Raw genomic sequence first — 25,635 nt, forward strand, 5'->3', positions numbered from 1 at the left:
ACACAGCACACTGGTCTCCAGAAGAGAGGAGGCAATTATGGCCAACTACTGCAGCCCATGGGCAGTTTGACCAAATTTTTCTTCTTTATTTATAAGCAAGGCAAATAGCTCAAGTTTGTTCCCCAGACTGCTGCCATACTGCTCTGTCACTGGATGTAAATGGAAGCAGCAAGGTCAGTCCAAGCTTTTCTTTCAATCCAGTCTAGAAGTTATCCAAACAGAAATGTTAAATAGGCCATGCATCTGACCCTCTGAGGCAGGGAAGATAAAGCTGCCCTTTGTATTCACAACAGCTGCAGAAAAGCCCCATAGCCACTCTCAGCAGCCCATTTATGGCCCCAGTGAAGCAGAAAAAGGACACAGCTTTGCTTTTCCTGGCTTTACCCAGCAGATCTTTCAAGGCATGTGCCCCATCCCACCTGTGGAGCCCACAGTCTGTGGGTCTTAGGTAGAACCACACTGGTCCCAGCTCTTGGGAAGGGTTTCCTGGCTCTGCTTCTTGTGTCAATGCCTGTAATTCTACTGAAGCGTAGCAGGAGGAAGAAAAACACCACCTAAAAGTTCACCTTTTGTCCCACTACTGGCCCAGGGTTTACTTTCTGCAGTGTTGGGAAGTGTGGGCACCAGGCAGACAGCAGGGCAGATTAGATTCACTGTGTTTGTATCTTATCCATATGGTTCCATATCTTAGCTATATGAAGGAGGGAGCAGGTGTCAGAGTAGACAGCTAAACCCAGCCTTGGTAACAGTACCTTCAGTTCACACCAGGCTGCTGCTGGTAGTGGCTTTCTGGAGATCTTTCTGTCCAACAGCCTGCTGGGGAATCCCACCCTGTCTGGTGAAAGCCAGGGGCTTTGGCATCCTTATCAGATCTCAGAAACTCCTGATAAACTGATGAATATTTATTTTATGATATGGTTTCTAATGCATATTCTTTCAAATGAGACTCCATCAGAGAGCAACACTCAAAACAATGAAGGAAACAAAAACATGACACAAACAAGCCTGAGAATGTGGGTCAGGAAAACTAACTGCAGGCACATCTATATACAAACTCATTTTTGCAGTTCACATTTCCATGTTGCTTCCTTACTACAGGAGAGAGAGTAACTTAGACAGGGCCAGGGAATGAGCCATGTATCTTCTGTTTCATCCAGGCAGAAACCAAAACCCAAGATTAGAAAGAAATTTCTCTGATGCTACTTTGGGTGCATAGGTACTGGTAGGAAAAAGAAGTAAGGAAACCACATGCAAGTCAAGGCAGGAATATGGAGAGGTATTTATGAAACAACAATTTTCAAGCAGCTTGTCTTGAACATGATGTAATATAAACATTACAAGAGCCTGGGTTTTGCTATCAGTGCTTTGCGTGCAAAGTTGGGCCATAGCTTCAAGGGAAAAGTCAGAGCTGGAAAATGAGGGTCTAATTCTTTGTGCCAGGAACTGTGTAATTTCCATAAAGAAGAAGGGCACATCTACATTCATTCACATCTCATTTCAAACACTGGGATGGACACAACTAAGATACCAAATAGCAAATAAACTCCAAAAGACTGAAAAGTTTCTTGTGCAGCACAAAGTTCTTTGGCTGAAAAATGAGGAAAGACCTAAAAAATTTATCTTTCACAATCCTCTCACCAGAGTTTTCGACAGGCATTTTAATAAAGTTTAGAAACTAACTACAAGAGCTGTCAGGCTACCAGGAAGGTACCTTTTAATCAGCCTTTTAGCTGCAACAGCTGTCAAATACAGGCCGTTGGCTTTAAACATAAGTAGTCACTTATAACAAACATCCATTAATGGACATATTCAGTTTGGCAAGCAAAACTGTACTCAAGCTGCATACAGCCTCCTGCCAACTCAAACAGCAATGACAGTCACAACTTCCTGGAGACAGGAGGCCCCAAATGCATGTCTCCATGCCCTCTTGCATTTCAGGAGTCTCTTTATACAGCTACTAAAACCAAAAAGGCAACTCCAGTTAAACTTCTGTGGCTTCTTCTGTGTATCTGGAGCAGGTTCATGACAGCTACAAAGGCTAAGACACTGACTGCTCAGACTTACACTCTTCTAACTAGCCAGCTGCAGAGTTAACTCTTACTGCCTCACTAGAGAGGCTGTAAAATCACAACAAATACCAATCTTGATATGCCAAAATTACTTTGAACGTATCTGTTGTTAGTAAAAGCTGCTGGCATGCACCCACAAGGGCTGGAAGCACCACACTGGCCATGGAGAGGTTGGGAGTGGCCACAGAGGGCCAGGCAACCTGCATGGCCTTATATAGCTGCACACTGAGCAGCTGGCTTTTCCCAGGGCCAAAGGAATTATTAGTAAGATGACAGAACTGGAAAACTCTTCCTGGCAGGGAAGCAGAAAAGCAAACCTAAATGAGTCAACAGATTCCACCAACTTCCTAGAACAGAAATCCAAGCCTATTGTGGCTTTGTGCAACTATTCCCCACAGCTCAAACCTGGGAACACATGGAGCGAGCAAGAGTGCAAGCATACCTACCACACAAAATGAAAGGACACGACACATGCGCTCTCCTCTTCCTCATGAACATCTACACATGATCCTTCCTGACAATCCATTTAACAGCTCCTGGGAGCAGACCTGACTTCCCTGATCCTAGCGCTTTTCAAAGAACAAATACATAGCTTCACTCCTTGGCAGCACTTCCAACAAATTAAAAGACTACTTTGCAAACAAAAAAGGTGCATTGATGTATTATAAGCTGGCAGCAGAGTAGCAGAAAAGCAGCTTGAAATTTGAGGAAAATGACAGTAGGAGCAGAACAGGATACTACATATTTGCAACCTTTTTTAAAAATATTCTCCTCTACCACTCTCAAACTGCCTCCAGACATAAAGGGAAGGACAGACTCACTACAGGAACACCTTTTTTGCTGAAAAACCCCCTTATATAAATATACACTTTACCTCTGAGTTCCTCAGGGCTGCACAGTTCCACCACCCATCTGGTGACTATAGCCAGAGGCAAGAGCCATTTGTTATAGAAATAATTTTCACCTGTGCTGCAATGAACATTTGTCTGCTTTTGTACATCTGCAGCCACAACAGAGCTGTGTGTCAAATTCATTATGAGCACTTCCACTGACATGGGTGATGCCTGGATCATTTGACTATCCTGTGAATTTTGTGGTAGGAGTATCTGTTACTCCTGCATCTTCTTTGCTTTGAATGCTCTTTTTCAGGGAAAGCATCTTACTCAAAATACACTAAATTTCCAAAGTTGATAGCTGTCTCCAATTTGTTGGACACATCTTGCTGCTTACCCCCATTAATGGAGAGCAATGCCGGGAGAGGCTTAGCTCAACCTTAACACATCAGTGCAGTGGTGTTCACACCCTAATTTGAAAAAATGAAATCACCAGGGAAAAGAAGCATAGCTCTTCTAAAATATTCAAACTTCATTTTTCCTATGGAGAGACTCAAAAATCTCCCTGTGAATTCCTCAGTTCAGCAACCAGGTAGGCTTGAGTTGACTGAAGCACTCTCTTGAGCTTGATTTTACACTGCTGAAGACAATAATGGAACCTTTACTTTGGTTTCTTGGTAACTACATTTCTTTTCAAACAAAAAGCAAAATGAATGAACAAACAGGTTCAAAAAAGAGCAGGAGCTAGACACAGTGAGTTCAGTAGGAATTTGTTATATTTGGCAACACTGCCTAATATCCACTTTTGAGGCAGAAGACAGACCTTTCCAGAAAACAACTCTGTTCCTAAGTTGAACAGCAAAGCACCAGGCAGTGCCACTTAGGAAAGAGTACTCAAAGAAAGCAATTTGTGGCTGGGTTTTAAATCCTAGGAAATTATGAGATTTGCCCCTTTGGGTGAAAAAGCAGACCAGGTATTTTTTCTTCAGCTAGCTAGAAAGTTGATACATTTTTAATGGTGACTTGTGTTAGACAAGATTTCCTGCCCACAATCTGATCTGAAATATTTTTGGACTGTTACCATTGCTAAGAAAAATAGCGAAACAGGAAACATTGGAATGCTGTTGATATACACAATCAAGCATACAGTGCAAACAGCATTTCCTTTACCAGAAGCATTTAAGTCCTTTCAATTCTCTATATTTACACTTCTCTTAAATAATCATTAGTAAGCCAAACATGAAGACATCTTAACTGCTTGGCTATCGTTAAAAGAGAAGAGAGTTGCCTATTTGAAGAACACACATGTATAAAGATTGTTTTGGTTCACAGAAGAGCAGATGAAAAAGACAAGCATGAAACACTCTCCTAGCTTCCAGCTACTTGAAGCTTAAAGGCTTTCTCTAGCAGAGATACCTCCATTGTATATATCATCCTTTAAAGATTTGGCTTGCACTAATTCACCCACTATGGTCTTCAAACCACATACACTCATCACATGTACAGCACAGTCACAAATGAAGTCTCCACTGTCACAACAGTGCTGATCCTTTGGTGAAACTGAAACACCTGCTGTGAGCTCAGACCTGTGTCTGAAACCCACCTGGCACAACCTTGTTGCCACACTGAATGCAGGTCAGAGAATATTTAGCATGGGTAATCATTTAGATAAGTAATCATTCAAAATTCATTAGCTAGTAATTTAAAAATCACTAAGGTCTTATGCTTTCACAAGACATCTCTCCAATGGTGAGTAGAAAAGGAGGACAGGGAAGACTTCTCACTCCAGAAAACCTAGCACAGCTGGGCCCATCCTCACACCAGCTGGGTATTGCTCCAACACACAGAGGTGCTGCTCTGTCAGAGCAAGGATCTGTGCCAGCACAGTTCCTTGGTACAACTGATTCAGCTAATGAGCTACAACTGCACAGAGTGGAGACCAGACCCAAGGGTTGCTGGTGTTGCAGTGCAAATTATATACATTCCTTTTCATACTCAGCCAACTATTTACAGAGCTACTTTGACAGAGAAAAAACTTTCTGCTCTGACCTGACTGTATTGTGAGCCTTCCTCACCAACTGTATGGTCAAGCCTTTGTGACAGAGCTGTGCCCACCAAAGCTCAGGAAGCCCAAGCCACAGCACTTGGCCAGGTGGCACTCATTTTCCCCAAGAGCCTTCCAACCTCTCCATCCCCATGGCAATGCCCTTCCCTTCTTTACAGAGGAGGGATCACCACCACACCACAGTCTGCTTTCCTCACCCACTTCCCCTACCTTAAGCTGAGCAGGAAGATGAAGTATGGCTCCAGGTCTTTTAAAATGATTTCTCTGTCACCTCTCTAGGCATCCTCTAAAGGCCTTTCATTTTAAGGCCTTAGATTGTAAAGTAAAGAAGTGCTCCTGCCTCAGAAATAAAGACTACATAGCACTTCTGACCACTGAGTGCAGCTGCATTTAGACCAACACAATTATGGGGGCCTAGAAGGAGACACTGGACATCAGGGATAAAATATTCTCAACAGAGTACAACCAGGAAAGACAACACAATATACACAGATTTTCCATGGAGCAATGGGTAGTAATATCAAACTCTAAAGTGTAAGAAGTCAGATCACTGCTTTTACATTCTTGCAGTTTTGACACTCTTCCTGGCCTTCTGTCAGCAGAACTCAGTAATCAGTACAGCAGCAGAAGCATCCAACACACACTCATGCTACCTCATTGAAAGAGGGTCTTGAAACAGTCGAGTTGTGTAAACTGAAAGCCCCTGTGCAATTTTACACAGCTGCAGATCCAGCTAGAAATCTCTCCCATGGCAGCTTCCAAGCCCAAGGCCAATGTAATGTGCATAGGGTAGCTATAAACTTAACGACTTTGTAATTAACATTAGCAAACACATTTTACAGACTCAATGATCTGTAAGAGTGAACTTGCCTGCAGGCTGAAAGAGCCCTTGCCTCTCTTCCTCTTTCCCAGCCAGAACCACATGGCACTGGTTTGCCAAGTCAAGCAGCTGGATTTTGGAGAGGAAAAGGAACACTCATTTGCAGGAAGATTACACGCTGCTAAGTTCAAGGCCAGTATAAAAACTCTGGGGTTAACAGGCTGCTGCAGTGCTCACTACCCATTCAACTGCCTGCACTGTGCTCCATTCTTCCCTCTGTGAATTCCCTTAATCAACCATCAGGCATTTTTTTTGGCCAAGACCCATCGCATCCTCCTGAACTGGGAAATGCCTGCTGTACTCCTGGCATTGTCCAAGCCACGGTAAAGACTTGTGTTTATCACAGAAAAGCCCTGAACAACTGGACCACTGTGTCATTGAAGGCATGCTTTTGCACTCCTTTTGAAAGCACTTCCCCTGCATCTGCCCTGAAACTGATGGATGATCCCTCTTAGGGAAGGCAGGCACAGGAAAGACTTGCTCCAGAGCAAGTAGAAATGCCATACTGCATCTACCACCTGGCTTTGAAAAGCTCCAGTACCTGCAGCTGCAATTCACACAAAAAGGAAGGATAAATCCCTAGCACCCTCAAAAAAAGCAGGCTCCAGTTCTTTTAAGTAGCAGCAGTTCAATGCAAAGCAGAGCCTTGCCTTCCCACTCCATCTCCACTCCGTACAAAGATGGCCTAAGAACAAAGCCTGGCTGGGGAAAGGAATGAAACTGTCCATTGCTCTGCAGTTCAAGATGGTGGGAAGGCTGAAGGCAGCCTGTGCTCTACACTAGTGGCAGAACTTGTGGCTCAGCTGTCACCTGCCTTTAGTTTTTCAGGACTTGGAGAGTTTGATTCCTAAGAGGAACTTTGTTGCACCCTGGGTCATCACTGTTTAAGGCTGACAGTGCTGTTTGATCAAGAGGCTTCAAAATGTACAACATTTCTGAGTCTGTACTTGGCAGAAACCAGGCAATTAATTGCCTGGAACAACATATAAGCATATATTTAACTGCTAAAGGAGTGCAATAGGAAGGAAGGCCATCTCTGGTTGCACCTCCCCTGCTATGAGTGAAGTTTTCATGAGACTATCTTTGGTTTCTTGCTGCCAGGAGCCACAGAGTAAGTTGACAGACCCTGCCATAAATTATCAGCCAATTCCTCACTTGGAAAGTTGTTTTCATAAGGTCAAAGTGCAACAAATGCAAACAGCATTAGGATTAAAGGATGAAATGCAGTTCCCTTTTGCTAGCCAGCACCTGCCAGACAAAGCACTAAGAGGTCAAGTTAAACCAGTGGGAGGCCTACTGCCACACCAAAACACAGCTACTGCCCACCCTGCAATCCTCCCTCTCTCCAGCCCCAGCCCTGCCCAGCTACGTACCTGCTGACTGTCAGGGTCAGTTCATCTGTGCAGCCCTTGATTTTGTTTTGTGCCTCAAGGTGTGTCATGTTATCTGTGTTCACTCCATCAATGGCTATGATCTGGTCTCCTATACACAAGTTGGCTATTGCAGCTTTGCTGCCTGGCGTCACCTAAGAGAAAGCAAAAAGAGTGAATGGACTTTCCAGGGAGGAGATTTCCATAGCAACATTTGAAAAGGAGTTGGAGAAGTTGTGGTTTTTCTCACTGGTACCTGGAAGCAAAGAAGGTAGAATTAATGAAAGTAAATTCTAAGAAGAAATTTATCTAGGTCTTTTAGATAAAGGATTTTGTTTCGGCACCCACAGATAGAAATCTGGAGAGAGAACAACAGGTAAATAACAGAAATCATATTTTCACTCAAGACAATTCCCATGCTAGAGAGCAAGATCATAAAGAAAGCAATGATGCTCTTTCCTGGACAGAGAAGTGCTCTCTGAAACAGAAGGTGCTGAGGACAGACAGAAGTCCAAGTCTCTAAGAACAGAGGCAAGAGGAAAGAGTATCAGAGTCATTGCAATACCAATGCCAATCATAAACACCTTTGCCTGCATTACAATTTCATTTGTTTTCTTCATTGAAGGAAAGGTTTGGGCTCAAGATTTTGGATTGCTTCTTTAGTTGTAATAATATGTTCTTTCCCAGAAACAGGTGCAACACACATTTACTGACTTCAGCAAGATCAATCCCAAAGCAGTGTGTGATCTATGCAGATTGGAAGGGGGAAAGGCATCAGAAACTTCATCCTTATTATAGGGATACGATCCCAATATTACCGGGTGGAACGTGCCTGGGCTCATCTGGCCCTTGCTGCTGGGCCAGAGGTGGCAACTGAGGTGCCTTTCACCTCAGAGACACCCCTGGCTGGCTGGATGCTGCAGCTGGCACTTGGAACAAGTCCAGGCAAGCAGGAACTCAGTTTTAGCTTGGTGGAAAGGCTTTAGGCCACGGTGGAGAGGAAAAGGAGACGGATTCTGCCGGAGGGTTTAATCCAGAGCTTTATTCCAGGGTCACAGAGCTCTGAATCTTGTAACAGCTCCAACAGAATCCCGACCGCATGGTCCCAGGGTCCTGTTAAGCTCCGGGGACAGGGGGAGGGAAGGGGTAGGTGTGCCACCAACCAGGTAGGAGGGGGGAAGGCTCAGGAGAGAAGTGGCACCTAGGTAGCCCAATGACCCCAGGGCTGAGAGGCATCTTTTGAACTTTTGCCAATCAGACGACGCCCTTGCTGGATTGCCAAGACTGAGGGACAGCTCTCAGCAGGAGGCAAGGGGAGAGGAAGGGAGAAGGTATTGGCACACCTGGGAAAGGACTGGGATAGCTAAAACAGGATATTGCATCACGCTGCAACACTTAAATCACAAGCTGCCAACAGTGTCTGAAGAAGTAGAAGCACCAACCCCCCTGCCTGACCACAGCTCACCTTGATACCTGTTGCCATATTGATCTCCCCTTCCTCTCCATGTGGTCCCATACAGAAGGCACTATGCAGCAATGCCATCAGTATGACACTCCTCATGAAAAAGGTCCCAGCTAAAACTTGGCATTTTCAAACAAATCAATTAAATGGCTTCTTCATTTCACCCTACTTCTTTTAAAGAGGTGTCCTCTTAACAACTGAAACCTCTTTGGGCCAAAATTATTGCTTGGGCAGAAGGTGAATAACATCATGTTTGTGGCTTTGCAAACACTACCTAAGATTTTGTGCAGTTTTAATGAGTTTGTGAAAGGTGTGTAATGATTTCTATGGGCTTTCATCCATTATTTAACAGGAAGAGGAAATGAGAAGGGTGGACTGCTCCCAGACATGAGTACAGATTAAAACATGCCTTGCAGCTGAGACATACCTCATTTGTGAGTCCATTACCACTGGTATTCATTCTATACATTCATGCTAGGTTTCAGCATGCTGGAAAGCAGCTGAGCAAACCCAGCAGAGCTTTCAGACATAAATACCATTCACAAGATTTAGAAATCTCTCCTAACTAGGGTTTGGTTGGCAAATCATTGCCCTCAGGGAAGCATTCCCCTTCTAGAGGTGTCACACATTAGCAGCAATCACTGTTTTCCCTGGGTCAAATCTGAAGCTGTTCAGCATATCTCCTCACAACTGTAGTGGGCTGTTTTCCCCAACCAGAAGAAAAATCACAAGCTGCTTTTCTTTTTTCAGCTCTCTACTAGGAAAGTGTTTAATGGAAAAAGAAAGGAAATAAAAGTGGCTCACAGATGTCCAAGCTGACCAAGGTGCTCAACATTAATCTAAAGAGCTTCAGATAGGTCAACCAATAGTGAATGACTACCTGCACACCACTTTGAATGCTGCAAGCAGTCTCTGAACTGACAGAGGAAGTGCTGATGAACATACCAGACAAAGTACCAAATGGATACAGAAAATCTGATTTACTTGTGAAGATCACCACCTGCCAAGCTGCAGCCCTCAGCTGACCGGTGACCTTTAGAGGCCACTGAGTGCAATCTGCAGCCACTCCACTGGATTCACTGCCTTGAGAGTGCCTCCTGTAAACCTTGTGACAGGGTGCTGTGGTTCAACCCCAGCCAGCAGCCAAGCCCCACTCAGCTGCTCACTCACTCCCCCACCTGCAGGACTAGGGAGAGAACTGGCAGAGTAGAAGCGAAAACTTCTGGGCTAAGATAAAGACAATTTAATAGGGAAAGCAAAAGCCCCACACGTGCGCGAAGCAAAGCAAGGAATGAATTCACTCCTTCCCACGGGCAGGCAGGTGTTCAGCCATCCCCAGGAGAACAGGGCTCCATCATGCATAATGGTTACTTGGGAAGACAAACAACATCACTCCAAACATCTCCTGCTCTTTATATCCTGGTCATGATGTCATGTGGTCTGGAATATCCCTTTGGGCAGTTGGAGTCAGTGGTCCTGGCTGTGTCTCCTCTCAGCCTCCCCTGCATCCCCAGACTCCTCACTGCTGCATGGCAGTGCAAAAAGCAGAAAAGGTTTGGCTCTGTGTGAGCCCTGCTCAGCAATAACAAAAACATCTCTGTATTATCAACCCTGGGCTCAGCACAAATCCAAACCACAGCCCCTTACCAGCCACTGTGAACAATTCTACCCCAGCCAAAACCTGCACACAGGGACAGTATGAAGCTCTGAAGAAATCGTGAGCACTGACAGCTGCCTACAGTCCCACCAGATCTGGGAGCTGTCATTATAAAATCCATAAGACATGTCCCTAAGGATATCATTAAAGAAAAAGGAGCCTGCAGGAAACACAGGGTGGGTCCTCTCCTGATCTCTGGACCTTAACCGAGTGACTTGGTTTCTTGGGGCCTTTATTTCCTCTGCTACCAAAGGAGGGAGAGAGGCACATTACTCACCCCTGTAAGGAACACCAAGCTCAGTACACTGCTACCATGATTCACTGTCAATCAGATAAGCTGCCAAAGGGTCAAGAACAACAGTGGATTAATGCCAGCACTGGAACACTGCTGGAGACTGAGCCATACAGCTTGCTGTATTTCAAGACTGATAGTAATACAATATGTGATAGGCTGGTAGAAGCAGTCATGTATCACCAGGAACAGCTAAGCCACAGCAGCCAGGGACACTGAAATACTGAAGCCTCCTGAGGAACCCCCAAGAGCCATCAGGAAGAGCAGCTGGCATTCACAGTGACATCTCAGTGCATTGCCAGTGCTTGTGGTGTCAGGTCCCTGCTGTGTCCACTTCAGAGGAATTGAAAATGCAAGCACTCTTCTCCATCAGGTAAGTGCCACTGGTAGCACAGGGGCTATTCCATGCACTCAGGTACTCACATAATCCTCTCCCCTAAGAACAAGCTACAAGGTTGCACAAAAATATAAAAGAGATGTGTATCTGCCAAAAGTAAACATGTTTTAAAATCCAGCTTCTTCAGGTCTGGAAATAACTTGCCCTGAAATGCAACCTTCCACAAACTACTGCCTGCAACATCCAGCTCATACTGTCTGCCAGGACTGTTCACAGCAAACATGTCTGCACAAGGGCAGGGTATGGAGGGAATCCATCCCCCATCCTTTTAGGATGATTTATAGCTACTAATAACGTTCCCTTCCCCCCTCACAGTAAGGTCTGGGCTTATCTCAGTGCTGCCAAGCAAAAGGCGTTTCTGTTATTAAGAGAGGAGCACAGAGCTGCCACTGTGATGTTTTCCTGCTTTTATTTTTGTCACATCCCTGCCTGGTCCATGGGAAGCAGCAGGGGCAGGCATGTGGCTGGGGGGAAAGCAGGCAGAGGTGCTCAGAGCACTGGCAGCTATCAGCCAGCTTACACAAAAGGACTCCAAAAATGAACAAAAGCTTCAGGCAAGCAGGGATCCAGTAAATTTTGTATCTGAAACTGCTCTGTTCCTGCTCTCAGATGATCTAAAGCTTTGTCCTAGCCTCTCTTACCCTTCCCTCTTGAATGAGCATGGAGCAGAGACCAGCAGGAGCCAAGGGACCAGCAGGCAGTGCTGTACAAGTGCACATCTTGTACAGGTGGGTGAGGCAGGTTTGAGCAGATAGAGCTGCACTTCTGCATGGGTAGGCAAGAAGGGCTGAAAGATACTGCAAGGAACAAACCTCGTACAAGTCACAGCTTGTGCAAGGCCACGGTTTCTTGTGTCCTTCAAAAGAGCTCCCTGACTTGGTCTGGGCTTCCTCCACTGGGCTTGAGCAGATGGAACATGGGCAGACTCACCAGGCCCCGGGAACCTCCCAGTTCCAGAGACACCATGGTTGGGTGAATAAAGCTCTGCACACCTTATAACATCATGCCCAAAGGCTTCCTGGAAAGGAGCCATGCCCTGCCTTGAGGTGATTGTTGCCAAGCAACTGGGTAACACTGCCATTAGGTCATTTTGCTGTTGAACAGATAATGCTGAGACAGGCAGAGCAGCACTGACTCACACTGTGTCCAAAACAGGTCCCAGAGTGATGCTCTGTTTGGGTGGTGTTCTGTGTAAGAAATCTGGGCTACTATAGAAATATTCTAGATACTTACAACCAGACACATCAAACCATGTCCTTGATACCAGCTCAGACACATGTGCCAGCATATGGAAGAAACAAATAATCCCCATAATCTACAGGTTTGATTGTCTTTGCACTCTTTATTCATGCAAAACTCAATGTAGTAGATAACAGTTTAGACAGTTATAGGCTTGGACCCCTTTTTTTTAAAACAGGTCCCACAGATTCAGGATTGGTTAGGATAGAAGAAAAAACTACACTACCTTCTTATCCTACAAAGTGAAGCTTTGTGCACATGTAGCCCCTTGCACACACACTTAGGGCTCCATCTTGCCAACACCACCAGGACTTTGCACAGCTCAGATGACCATCTCCCAGGCAGCTTGCTTGCTACTACCTGCTTGCACTGGTGGCCAAGCAGCAAAGAAAGTGCTGTGAAATATCAACTCTTCAGAAAGTCTTTGGGCAAGTGCATTTACAATAGAAAACACTTTGATTTAGCAGCAGGAGAAACATCTGGCTGCTTATTCAGCTCCCAGGACCTCTTTATAAAACTTCTGTCTGTCCCAGAGCTTGACAAACACAACTACATTTTATATTTGATGTAATTCCCTCCACACATGCTATCTAACAAGCTTTGCAGCCCTTGGACAGTGGTATATGGTGCCTTTTTTCCTCCTGCAGGCAAGGATCCAAGAGGCAGCAAGTGGGTATACTGAGGGAAGCTGCTGCCCACAGCAAATGAGAGGGAGGAAGGGTGGGAAGCATTTTTATGAAAAGCAGCATAACTCAGCTCCCTGTGAGTCAAGATAGATGGGTGGGTCTAAATTCATTCACTTTTTTCTGGCCTTCTCCCCTCATCCATTCTGGCACCTACATGCTCACTCTGTCAGCTCTTCACAGTTTCTCACAGACCCTGCAGCCTCGGGCATCACTCCTCACTCCACAACTAAACACATTGCAAAAAGTGATGAAGAGATAAGAAATGAGAAAATTAACATCAGCCAAGAAAAAAGATCTGGAGAAATTGCACCTCTGTGTGTTTGAGAGGAAAACCCAGCTGGGTTGTTGCTGCAAAGGACAGACATGAAGCAACATCCAAGGCCACCAGTGACAGCCAGACATCTCTGACATTCACTTTAATCCTCCCCACCCACACACACTGCTCTTTTACCATGAGTAATGTCCTCAGCACTGGAGTATTATGCTAAGCAGTCAAAGTTTCTCCCAGCAAAAGCATGCAGCTGGGTCAGCAGAGATCAGAGGCTATGAGAAAACTCAGACAAGCACATTCCCCACCCCTTCTCTTTAGGGGAGCAGGAGCGAGATGCCTTACAACTGGCTCCAGGAGAGCTCCCTTCAATGCTGCTCCTGTTCTCTGCACCATCACAGTCTGGCCAGGCTGCAGCCCAAGCCTCACTGGTTGCTCTGTGCTGGCCCAGACCACATCATCACCAGGAGACAAGAAGGAGAAGGGGATGATATATCTGGCTGGTGAAACTCCTGAGCACCAGCCCACCCCAGCAGGGTCTGGGCTTCCAGCACAAGCTCCTCTGGCAGCCCAGCCCTCACCCTCCTGCCTGCCTTCATGCCCTACCCTGACAGCCAGAGGAGCTTTGTCAACACAGAAAGGGGAAGGCATCAGGTACTGCACAGAGAGGGCTGACCTTGGTATAAAAAGACAAGGGTGAGAGGATTTGTTCAGATAGATGCTCAAATGGTGGTCAAGGAGTTACTCAGCCTCCACAGCTTCTTTTGCAACATGTCCCACATTAAAACAAATAAACAAGAGATTTTTTACAAGGCCTTAAAAGCAGCTGAGTCTTTCCTGATGGTTTATTTCATCCTCTAAATAAATCAACACATCCAGTAATCAGCAACCATCTGAGATACTGTAGTCCAGAACAACATCAATTATTTATGCACTTTAGGGCTCCTACAATTTCCCTGTTTATACTGAAAAAAAAAATCTCCTGTTATTTTCATGCTGCACCCTTCAAATCCAATTCATTTTACATAACATATACATTTCTTGATGGACAAAGTGATTTTTAAGGGTGAAAGGTACCAAGAAGCCTGCAGGCATATGAAACTTGACATCTGGGAACAAAAAGAGCTTTCTTCCTCCCAAGAAGTCCAGCATTTGCTTTTGTCACCTAAAGCTCTAGGGCTTAAAGCTCTCACATAATGATGAGGCTGGTACATTCACTCCAAATGTAGAGTTCTCTCTTTAGGCCCTTTGGGAAACTTGACCAGAACAAGGTGGGTCAGACATCATCAGAAGAGATTATACTGGTTGCAAAGAGGTACAGAGAAAAGGGAACTCCAAAGTTTGGGTGACATCAAGCTGCTGCATAACCAATGACAAATTAATCTGAATGTGTGAATTGAGGAAAGAGAACCCTGGCTCCTAGCAAAGACAAGAGTACTGCTCCTGCATGTAGCTCTGGTAGAAGGCATTTGATTAGTATCCCAAAAATTGTAAAAGTTTTTTCAAGGTAAAAGTGCTCCCCCAGATAAGGAAACCAGACTGAAAAAGATCAAACCTGTCCTTGCCCCAAAGCGCTTCGTATTTACCCCAAGAAAATTTGCTGCTTTGCCCTTACTACAATTAAGGAAGATCTGTTTTCATCCAAACCCTGGTAGTCAGGGAAATCAGAAAAGTCTTTTCGTCTTCTCAGCAGCCACTTGTACCTTTAAGCACAGGATTTTTCCAGGAAATGCCAGGATTGATGTTGATTTCAAAGCCTGTAGGGGCACAACCTCTGCCCTTCCCAGCCAGTGCGCTCTGACAGAGCAGACAGGGCTCCCACCAAGCAATGCACAAGGGATCCTGCTGTCCTCAGAACACCAGCCCAGCCACTTCTGCAGGGCCAGAAGCTCTTGGCAGGTGACACCAATGACCAGTGTTCCACAGGCCCTTATCAGCTGTTCTGGAGCAGCCCTGCCTGGTGTGGCACAGCAGGGCTGGTGCTGCCTCAGCCCCTGCCCCACCTGCAGCCAGGTAAACATCCGAGCAGGAAACGTAAAGCCACCTTCATCTTCCTATAAAGCCCAGCAGCTTTCCCCAGCTGCCTCCCTCTGCCCAGACAGCCCCAGAACAAATCCCCAGCACAGTGCTGAGATCTGCAGTCACGGGCACAAGAGCTGGACCCCGTGGCACAGGAACTGCAGGCATAGGTGTGCACAGTGGGGACCAGCCAAGGCTTTCCGGGTGAGAAGGAAAGCCAGCCCAACCCTAAATCCTATCACATCCACCACACCTCATGTTTCCTTTGGCAGAGGAAAGGCCAAAAGGTTCCACTCTGGGAGCAGAGGGCTGCCCAGAAAGCCCCAGCTCTCCTCATGTCTCAGAAAAATAACCTGCAGCCAGAGTCTCTTTCCACCTGGGGAAGAGGCTGGAGCGCAGCCCCCAGGGCACTCACTGTGCCACTCAGCTAAGCCCTGGCATGCATCAGGGTGAGGACAGTCTCCATCCATCCCATCAAGGGATGCCCATTAGCAGGGTGTCCCCTACCAGCAGGCCTCTCCCTCACCACTGGCTCTGGGATGCCTTTGCTCAGCTGCTTCCTACAAGGGTTACTGGCTGACAGGGTTAGGGTAACAGCTGGTACCAAAGCTAAAGCTGGTATCTTTTCACACCACAGGATTCAGTCCCATGATTTCAGATGGGAAATGAATTGATTGATTGATTTCAGACCATCAAGTCCAGTTTTACCACTAAATCAAGCTTTAAGTTTATAAAGCTGGTTCAGAGGGCCATGCTTGAAAAGAAAACTAACACACTCAAATACCCAATTATGATCCAATTCTGTATTTTATATAAATTCTGAGTTTTTAAAATATCACAAATAGATAAAATATTAGACTAAGCAGGGATGAATTCATTTTACAGTGGTCAAAATCAGCAACAAGCATCATGTTGGGATTTCATCTTTTTAATGTATTTACATAACTGGGCTGTCTTGAAACCAATTTTTCATTGGAAAACTGGTTTTATAACAAAATGTCCAGTCTTACAGACTCCAAGAGGCACCCATCCTTAATGGAGCTTGGAGATTTTTGACATGACAAAACGGCAAACATCTGCTTTGCCCATATTTTGGGTCAGATGCTCAAGATCGCTACCACAAACCACAAAAATCATCTCAATAACCAAGTTTATCAGACAGCTCCATGTATTCAGCTGGAAACAAAAACCTCAATGTTTATCAAAATCAAATGCAACCAAACAAGCAACAGCTCATGTTACCTGGGGAATGGAGGGGGCTGGGGTCTGTCAACTGCACTGCTTTTCAGACCGCTCTATTTCATCAGCAGCTGCTTATACAATGTGTTGCTTCCTCCCTCCATCAGCTCCTAGCCTCAATGGGTTTTAACTGAGAACTACCCTGTGCACAGGGCAGCTCTACAGAAACTATTATCCTGTATGTATTTTCCATTCCTGTCTCAGAAAGAACTTTTCTCAAATTCTACCCCACTGACTCACTGCAGAGTATCACGCAAAGAGCAGTAAAGACAAGGGCCTTTCCTACTCCTCTAAGGCAATCCAGCAGGCTTTGGCCCAGAGTTCATTACACTGATCAACACAAGTTTGGGGTTTTTTCTGAACAAAGACTGCAATAAACTGTCCACCAGAACCCTACAGTTTTAAAAAGAAATGCAAGCCAGAAACATCTGTGAAGTGTCCGTCCTAAAGAGACAGGAAACTCCACAAGAAAGTCTCATGAGCAGCACTTGTGAAACCTACATACCTGAGTTCTCTCCAGGAAGACCAGTCCAATACAACCAAGAAACCAGAAGTGTTCTCACAAACAGATGCTTGTGATGTGTTTGAGCCTGAAGCAGTTTTGAACACATATTTCAAGTGGGAAGTGAGGTAGGGCAGTGACAAAAGACAAGGTAAGAGCAGTTGTGGAAATGCCACAATCTTTCATCTGCTGCTCCTCTAAGGCACAACAAGACATTGGTACCATGCAGCCACTGTCAGCCAGAAGCCCTTGGCCAGGCTGCTCGGTGGCTCCCATGCTCATGGCACCAGTGGTCCTCATCCTTCTTGGACCCAGGACGGCAACACCAAGTTTCAATGACTTCCCCCGGCGAGCAACCCAAACAGTGCTGCCTCCCACCAACACAACTACATTCCAGTGCAGCTGCTCCCCAGCTGACTGGGAGCTTGAGAAGCCAAAAGCCACCAGCAAGAAGCTGAGGCACAATGGTGATGAGGGCCATAAATACCAAGATAAACTCTAAAGCTTAACAGCACAAGCATGATGGTGCCAGAAGCCAAACATGAGCTCTTGGCAGGCAATGCAGGCTGAATTTAGGCACCTGATTCAAAGAGAGCTGCAAGACACTCAGCTGAGGTCTATGGCTGGATGGACATCTCTCCTGGCATCCCACCATGCCAGCACATGGAACAGCGTGGTGATCCCATCAGTGCATCACTGGGACAGGCTCCACTGGCTACATGGGACAGCACTGACCCCATAGACAGCACACCCAAACAGCAGCACTCTCAGTGTCAGGATGCTGCTGCTCCCCATGCCCAGGGCAGCAGCCCAGCCCTGTGCACCCCTGCTAACAGCGCTGCTCACGAGCACATCTGTGCACACCCACTTGCAGCACAAAGCAAACATAAGTGCCGAGGAGGGAGAGCCACAACCTCCCAGCCTCCCAGGGTAATGCTCTTATCACAGGTCACAGCCTCCTCACCCTCTCAGGTAGCCTCTCTATCTCATAACACAATTGGACCAAGGCCCTCACAACCCCTGGTAGATGTCAGTCCTACGGCCACAGCTCACCCCATCCTGTGAGGGAAGAAGGGCTCTGTGCCAGAAATGTCCCTGGTGAAAACACAGGTACCAAATAAAATAAGCAAGGATATGTAAAGTCAACACACACGGAGGAACAGACTTTTTAAAACAGGTCAAAACTGGATCAGATATTTTTTTACATGGTAAGGGGAAGACTTGCCAAGAATTTCACTCCTGAGCCCAGGAGAGAAATCCAGGAGCCTTACGAGCAAACCACAGGAAAGATTAATGACTTGAAGTCTGGGAGGGGAAATTAAAAGTGTCAGAGGGGTCACAAGAGAAAGCCCTGATAAGAGCTACTAATTGTCAGCATTTACGTCACCGCGATCAGAGAGGCTATTTTATTACATTTTAGTCTCTAGGGTCAGAATTTCTCATGAGGTGGTTGTTTTTGCTGCTTTGCTGATCTATGTCCCTTGATAGGTGCCTATAAGCATTGATAAAAGCGACCAAGAAGAGCTAAGAGCAGGTAGGGCTTTAGACACCCTTCTGCCTGAGATTCTTGCTGAAAGGAAATGGCAATAATTACCATAACAATGAAGTAAATATCACTTCCCTTACAGTAAAGGTGCTTTCATGTCCCAAAAATGCTTTCGAAAAATGAAGCATTATTACTGTAATTGAAAGAGATTACATAGAAAACTGGTAACTCACCCCCCACCCCCCGTGGGCTTAAGAGCACTTGTGAGCTCTGCCTTTGCTGCAGCTGGCAGCTTCCCCGAGGCACCTGGGCTCCTTCCGGCAGTGGGACCCCATGGCAGGAGATCCCGTGGCAGGAGGCATTTATAAAAATTCACAAGTCTGACCATCCTGGTCTTCTTTAAGGGCAGTAAATTCACGTAAATTCAAGTTCTGGCACGTTCCACTTCCCGCAGCCTTTCCTCACCTGGGGCATGCGGGCACTCCAGAATTGTGCAATGGTGGCAGATGCCAGAGCCCCAGGCTAAGAGCAGCTCGCTGGATGCCTCTGCTTTGCCGAGGGATTGCTGGAACGAGGAGCAATCCCTTCGTTCCTATTCCCATCGGGAAGACCTGCAGCCAGCCCGACAAGAGTCTCTGTGCAGTGCGCCCCGCACAAAGCCGAGCAGAGTTTGGGGTTCGGGGCCGCACACGCGAGCCCGCGGCTCTGGGAGCCTGCAGGGGACGGGGGCAGAGCCCAGCTCCCGGCCGTGCCGGGCGCCTGTGGGGACAGGTGGGGACAGGACAGAGAGGCAGCGAGCGCCGGCGTCTCACAGCCAAACGCTGGGCAGAGGCGGGAAAAGCCATGTACAACCCTAAAATTGTTCCGATGCAAAATTTTTGCCATTTCCTAACTAATTTCTCTTCAAGGGGGGAGCAAGAAGGACTTCGAACAGAGACGGGCAGAGGCACTAAATACACCTTAACATGGCTACTGTAAACAAAGGCTCTTAACTATACATGGCAAGCAAAGCCTGCGAGCACTCAGCCCAGCTCGGTGAGACGGGCTCCCACAGGCTGGGCTGCCAAACCCGAACCGGGGGCTCAGGGGATTCCTACTGCCCGCAGGGTCCCTATGGACAGGCTGAGCAGGGAGGTTCGGTGGGAAGCAAAGATGCCGGTCTGCTACAGGTGAAGGGGCTGAGCGTGCCACCATCGATTTCTCCGTAAACAAAAAAAAAAAACCCACAAACAAACTAAAAAAAACAGGGGGGAGAAAAAGACAAGCCCACCTCCCGCCCCGGCTTTGCCGCTGTGCCACCTGCCAGCCCGAGCCGACCCCGGCCGCCCCCAGCACCGCCCGCCGCAGCCCACCCTACCCGGGAGATGGCGAGGGGCTGCTCGAAGTCGCGGCCGCCCACCAGGCGGAAGCCCCAGGGCCCGGGGCCCGAGAGCACGATGCGGTGCGTCCCCATGTGCGCGCTGCACCTCGCGGCTGGCTCCGACAGCCCCGCCGCCCGCACCGGCCCGGCCCGGCCCGGCCCGGCCCGCCTCCGGCCCGCCCCCGGCCCGCCCCGGGGCAGCAGCGCCCGCTCCCCGCCGCTTCCCCGGCTGGAGCCGCTCCCCGGCTCGGGGACACGCCCGCCCCGGGCGTGGCGGCTGCCGGGGTCGGGAATCCCGGCGCCCCTCACCCGCTCCCTGCTGGCAGGCAGGACAAGCCTCCGGCAGGCAGCCGCACGCAGGAGTGAGTGCCCCGGTGCGGCACCTCCCACGCAAATACTCTCCAGCCTAGAGCAACGTTAACTCTGAAACCTAATGGGGGCGATGGAATTAAGCTGCCCTGCCTGCAGTTTCCCCGCCAGGATGGGTTGAGTGAGGTGGAGCCTGGGAAGGGTGTTACATCTCTGCTAATTTATCCCAGGTTCACTGATTTAAACAGCGTTTTCTTTATCTCTAGCCCCTTAAGCACGGTGCCACCAATGAAAGGAATTCTTCTATACAGGTTTTTCAGCCAACCTTCTTATCTGTGATTTAGGAAAAATAGTTGTTTCAGTTGCCTATTAAGCCCTCAGTAATCTGATGGTGGACAAGTGGGAAAGGTTGGTCACAGCAACAGCACTGGCATTTACAACTGGAGTGCAAGCACTGCTGCTCATTTAGTTAATGAACGCAGCTCACCCATAAGCACAACATCAGCGAGCTGTAGCTGAAGCCGGGATTCAGCCACAGCTGGGGAGCATGGAGCAGGCAGCAAGTAGGAATGATGCAGGTCATCCAGGTACTGGTCCTACAAGACATGGCCACAAATGATCCCATCACAAGGCACACCCTCACTTCTACAATCCCCTTTTGTGGTTGTGCCCTTTTTCCTGCATTAGCTTGTCTTTTCACAGGTTCTTTCCTTCCAGGGTCCATGTGTCCAGACTATTTCCTTCTTTCCTTCCAGGGTCCATGTGTCCAGACTATTAATTTCATCCCTGGCAGAGAGTAGTAGTTCTTCCACATCATCGGTGTGGCACTCGTGACAGTGAAGAAAGTGACTGCTTTGCCACAGCAGTGTGCAGGATCTCCAGAGGGCTGTTGCACGCTGCTGGGTCACCTTCCCCTCTCTGCTTGCCCAGCTTCTGAAGTCACTAGCACCTCTAGCTTCCTTACCTTAGATTAGGTTAGAGTGAGTAAATACCAACGTTCAGCAGTCACAGATGGGTTTCTCCCCTCCCTGTCCAGGCTGTAAAGCAAAGGTGAGCAGTGCTTGTCACCAAAGCCATGGTCAGACTGCCCTTTGGCTTTTATATAGAGACCTGTGAAACAAAAAAGGGCTTGTGTCTGTGTGCTTTCTAAACACATGTACAGTAGCCAGACTTTTTCTGTCATGGTAGTTTGGTTTTAGGATCATCTGTTTACAGTTTGACTTCCTAAAAGCATTGTGAGTGCAGCCATGATGTTTATCTGTCTGCCTGGCCATCCAGTCGCATCATCACAGAATTTGAATCTGTTGCACAATTTTGGCTTAGTCTGAGATGGAGGTCTCCAAAAAGTTAAAACTCCTTGTGAAATACCAGTCTTTAAGGTGAGCACAGTCCTGCACATGCCTTCCCTCACTCTACTTCAGGGACTGTTCCCTTACACAAGGCACGCCCAGAAAGTCCCAGCTAGGTGTATTGCTGCAGGGAGACAGGACACAATCACCACAGACCTACAAACCCCATGAGTTAATGCTGTAGCCATACCTGCCCTGTCAGGGTGTAGCTACCAGACAGCAGAGTCTTAAAGCTTTTAACACAAGTCAGGGTTAAAAATGCACATGTAAGCCCAACACCAACTGACATACCTTCCCCACAGGCTGGCATTTTGAGTTTCTTGCCTGACTTAACTTGGGTGGTCTTTTCATCTGAGGTCACAAAGACCCTTTGTAAAGCAGTGGACAGAGGTGTACTCCTAACCTGCTGGGTCTGCGTGCATGCCACAGCAACTGTACCCTGACACCGTGTTATGGTGAGATCTGTGTGTAAACCAGCTTCTCCTCTGCCTTTACACCTTGGATTCTTTAAGAAAAAGTCACAGCCAGCCTACAGCTCAGGAAGGACTGATGAGCTCAAGCCAAATCACAAGCAGGATCCTCAGGTACAGGACAGTGGTGAAGCCCATGGCAGACACCCACACATCAGTATGGATACAAAGCTACAGCGGGGCACTAATACAAAAGTCCATTGCTACAGGAACAACCAGAGTAGATTTTATTTAATAATTTGTACAAGGAACACAATAGTAATTCAATAATTCCATTTATTAATTGCCAAATAGTAATCCACTGCAATAAGAAACAAAAAATCAACACAAAAAGAAGTTGCAGTTTGTGTGGATATGTGTGGTGTGTGTGTGTGTGTTTGTGTTTAACTTAAACTGGCAAGAGCAGGAACAGAAAATTAACTTTTAAATGAGTATGTTATATACAATCAATATCAACATGTTACTTTGCTGGATAGATTTATTTGGTGTTATCCAATCTTACCAACAGGCCTAAACATTGTTGCAAATAACTAGAGGGCAAACCCAAAGCAGAACAACTAACCCATAAATAAGATGCAGGATTCAAGATACCTCCTGCAGAAAATAAACAGTGGTGCTTTGTATCATATCTGAAACCTTTCATAATGAATATTTTGTGCTAAAACTCTTTATGTGAACATACACGGAATTCCATCACTTAAATTAAAGTGGAAAAATCCCAACCTTTCACAACTGCCTTTTTTCCCCTCCCTTCACTCAATGTGTTTAAATTATTTTTCTATACAAGGTAAGTACATTGTCTGTACAAAGTTAAATATACATATTTACAGTCAAACTTCTGAGACACAGAGTCTTCTCTTCCGCTGACTGAGACGGAAGACAAGCCTTCTTGATTTCAAACCCAGGAGCATGGCTAGTTTATCAAAACATTGCAAGTCGTGCTAACAGTTAGTTGTAGTTTACTCTTAATAAATCTGTATAAAAGCATCAGCATAAAAATAGGCATTTTATATTATTAAATACGGCTTATGACAAAATAGCAATCTACCCTTTGCTATTTGTACGGCAATTGTAGGAAGCAGAGTCTGATAGAACTGGTTTTGTTTATGCTTTTTCTTAATAACAAAAAGTCTATCAAAAGAGTATTCATAGTGGATTTACAGGCAAACATACAGCCAAGCCATGGTTTTGGTTTTTTTTTTCCCTCAAGGAAATACAAATCTATGTAACTGGTAATAACTGTTGGGAACAGCTTTCCAAATTGATTAGACTTTTTTGTATGACTAAGAGGCAGCCAAAATGCATGTATTTATTTGACCTACCATCAACACTGTAACCAAAATGAAAAAAAAAGGCACCCTCAGTGATACATTGTTCAGATTTATCAGAGCCTCTAAGATTTAATGCTGGGAAAGAAGTCCCAGCATTTCATCCCAAAGCATACACTGGAAAAGGTGTGGGATCCTTTAGGGCCAGCGACAGGGCAAGAGGAGCAGAGAAAGTGAACAGCCGTAGGACTCATAAACAGGATTTGCCCTTGCGGATGTTCTGTTTATTGGTTCTATTCTTTGTGCAGATAAATGTCAAATCTAGGCTGATTTCTTTTTAAAAAACAGGTCTCAGTTAATTTTGCACACAATACATTCACACACACACCCCCTGCACAAAAGAAAAAACCCTGCAGAGATCAGTAATATGTTATTGAAGGGTTTGGGATTTTTGCACATTTGCATTATGCTTTGGCTGACCTCTCTGGATTAAATCACCAATCCCCAGCTCCTTTTCCACACAGAGCTCTGCAATTCAATTGTATCAGCTGTCCTCTGCCTCTGCTGGGTCTTAAGATGCATGACATGAAGGAAAGGTTTTCTATGGAAATGGAAGGCAGAGAAAAGTGAGTCTTCAGCAAGGCAGAAACTGGGCAGCAAGCCTATTTCTGGAACTCCTGTGCCAACCAATGTGAGCAGCTGCAGGGCTGAGTACTGCCCCAAAGTACTACCCTATCTCAACACACAAACAAAACCTATACCATGTGCTTCCCTGAAGCCTTCTCAGAGGTAAGTACTCCGTACAAATTAAGATTATCATCAAAACTCTTGCTGGGGAAGGGAGAGGAATACACAAAGGCAGCACTGTAAACTAGAAACTGTCTCTTCAGCAAACAAATCATACCCTGACTCCATGGAAGCAGGGCTACACATTCAACTCAATAGTGTACCACATAACCACATCCTCCTAACACTTCTCATGTCTTGTCTAGTACATTCATAAATTGTCTGTTTCTTCACTGTTTAAAATCACCATCTGGAAAGGAATCCCACCATCCTTGTCATGGTGGGATCACTGTTACTTTACAGGTAGAGAAGCTTCACGTAGTTGCCTGGGAAGGTGCCAAATTGCCTTGTTCTCCTGGATGTACCTGTTGCAAAATAAAACACAAGGAAGACATAGTAAGATGGAGACATGCAAGGAAGGCTCCAGGGTTTAAAAAGGTACAGCTGGCAACCTCTTCTGCTTGCAGGCATTGATTCCTAATACTAAATGGGAGCCCTAGTCAAAGAGTCTTTTGGTACAAACCAGATCACAACTAGTTCTGCTACTAATCGTCTTTGGTCATCCCCTTTAACAATTAATAAGGTGCTGATGAAAGCTCCTGGGCCTATAGGTTAGAAGTCAAACTCCTCTCAGTGTAAATGAGCTAATCCCCTTAAGAAGAGATGGCGAGCCTAGATTTGAAACGTTGAGATAGAGAACACTGTCCAGACTTGCACTCCTTGAAGGTAAAGGATTTTGCAAAACATGCACTTGAGGCTGGATTTTCAGGGACTGCAACTCCTATCCATGTGTTGTCTTCACCCTCTACTTGCCACTTTCTGTAACTAGTCATGCCTCCCCCTCAGCTTTCGAAATGCTACAGAAACCCAGTTTTTCTTGGTTCCCTCTGTTGCTCTGTCATCTGTCTAAACAAGAAGGATCAGGATGAAGAGAGGAATGGAGATACTAAGAAGATAAAAAAGGAAGTACTAGAGACCTAGCATGGAAAACAAAGCTCCACCACCTTGCAGCTTAATTTTAATATTCTTGGTGGGAAAAGATGGGAAATTGTGGGAAAACTGAAGTCAATTTTTTTCACCATTTTGACCCCAAAAATGAAAGCAACTTCCAGACACTCTGCAAAACTGCTCACCCCAAAAAGCTCTGCTCACAGGCAAGCGTCACACTCACCCACAAACCAGCCATCATCACATTTCTCCATGACATCAACAATGTCACCGTCCCTCAGTTCCAGCTCATCATCATTCTGAGGAGTGTAGCTGTAGAGGGCTTGGTAGCTAACTCTGAAAACCAGAGACAGTAGATGTTAGTCATTGGATTTCTTTGACATCTCTTCAGGAAGAGATGTTCCTCTTCCCCTAATTCCTATTACATATTGCTGAATGCAGTCTGGACCTGTGTTTGCCTTTTGAGAGGTGGAAGCCACCTGCATTGAACTTGCTGTTGTCAAAAGGTCATGGTAGTAAAAAGTGTCATACCCACACTGTGTGGGATATGTGGAGAGCTTCTGATCCCTTTCTGCCATGTAGTTGTCTGCACAGACAAACAACCAGATTCTTCCTAACACGTAGCACCTAACAGTGTTCAGTTGCAGACACCCAACTGAGTCCAAGCCAAAACCTGGATAC

General features: G+C 46.3%; 2 protein-coding genes across 16 annotated transcripts in view; both read right to left on the reverse strand.

The window, feature by feature from the left end:
• Positions 1-20,216, reverse strand: part of PDLIM1 (PDZ and LIM domain 1) — a 44,513-nt gene extending 24,297 nt beyond the window's left edge. For 2 of the 3 annotated variants that reach the window (XM_036385812.2, XM_036385809.2), the window contains exons 1-2: positions 19,822-19,942; positions 7,221-7,372 (exon numbers count right to left, since the gene is read on the reverse strand). In XM_036385812.2, the coding sequence (XP_036241705.1) occupies positions 7,221-7,372; positions 19,822-19,917 (248 nt within the window). In that variant the 5' untranslated portion in view covers positions 19,918-19,942. Of the gene's footprint in view, positions 1-7,220; positions 7,373-19,821; positions 19,943-20,133 lie in introns of those variants that run through there. The other variant, XM_036385810.2, reaches the window with a different exon arrangement.
• A 1,940-nt stretch (positions 20,217-22,156) lies between these two features.
• The window catches only part of SORBS1 (sorbin and SH3 domain containing 1), a 72,062-nt gene continuing 68,583 nt past the window's right edge, over positions 22,157-25,635 (reverse strand). For all 13 annotated transcript variants that reach the window (XM_054515562.1, XM_054515564.1, XM_054515565.1 and 10 more), the window contains 2 exons: positions 25,178-25,290; positions 22,157-24,371 (listed from right to left, as the gene is read on the reverse strand). In XM_054515562.1, the coding sequence (XP_054371537.1) occupies positions 24,304-24,371; positions 25,178-25,290 (181 nt within the window). In that variant the 3' untranslated portion in view covers positions 22,157-24,303. The remainder of the gene's footprint in view (positions 24,372-25,177; positions 25,291-25,635) is intronic.

This window comes from Molothrus ater, chromosome 8 (genome assembly GCF_012460135.2).
Source record: "Molothrus ater isolate BHLD 08-10-18 breed brown headed cowbird chromosome 8, BPBGC_Mater_1.1, whole genome shotgun sequence".
NCBI classification, from domain to species: domain Eukaryota; kingdom Metazoa; phylum Chordata; class Aves; order Passeriformes; family Icteridae; genus Molothrus; species Molothrus ater.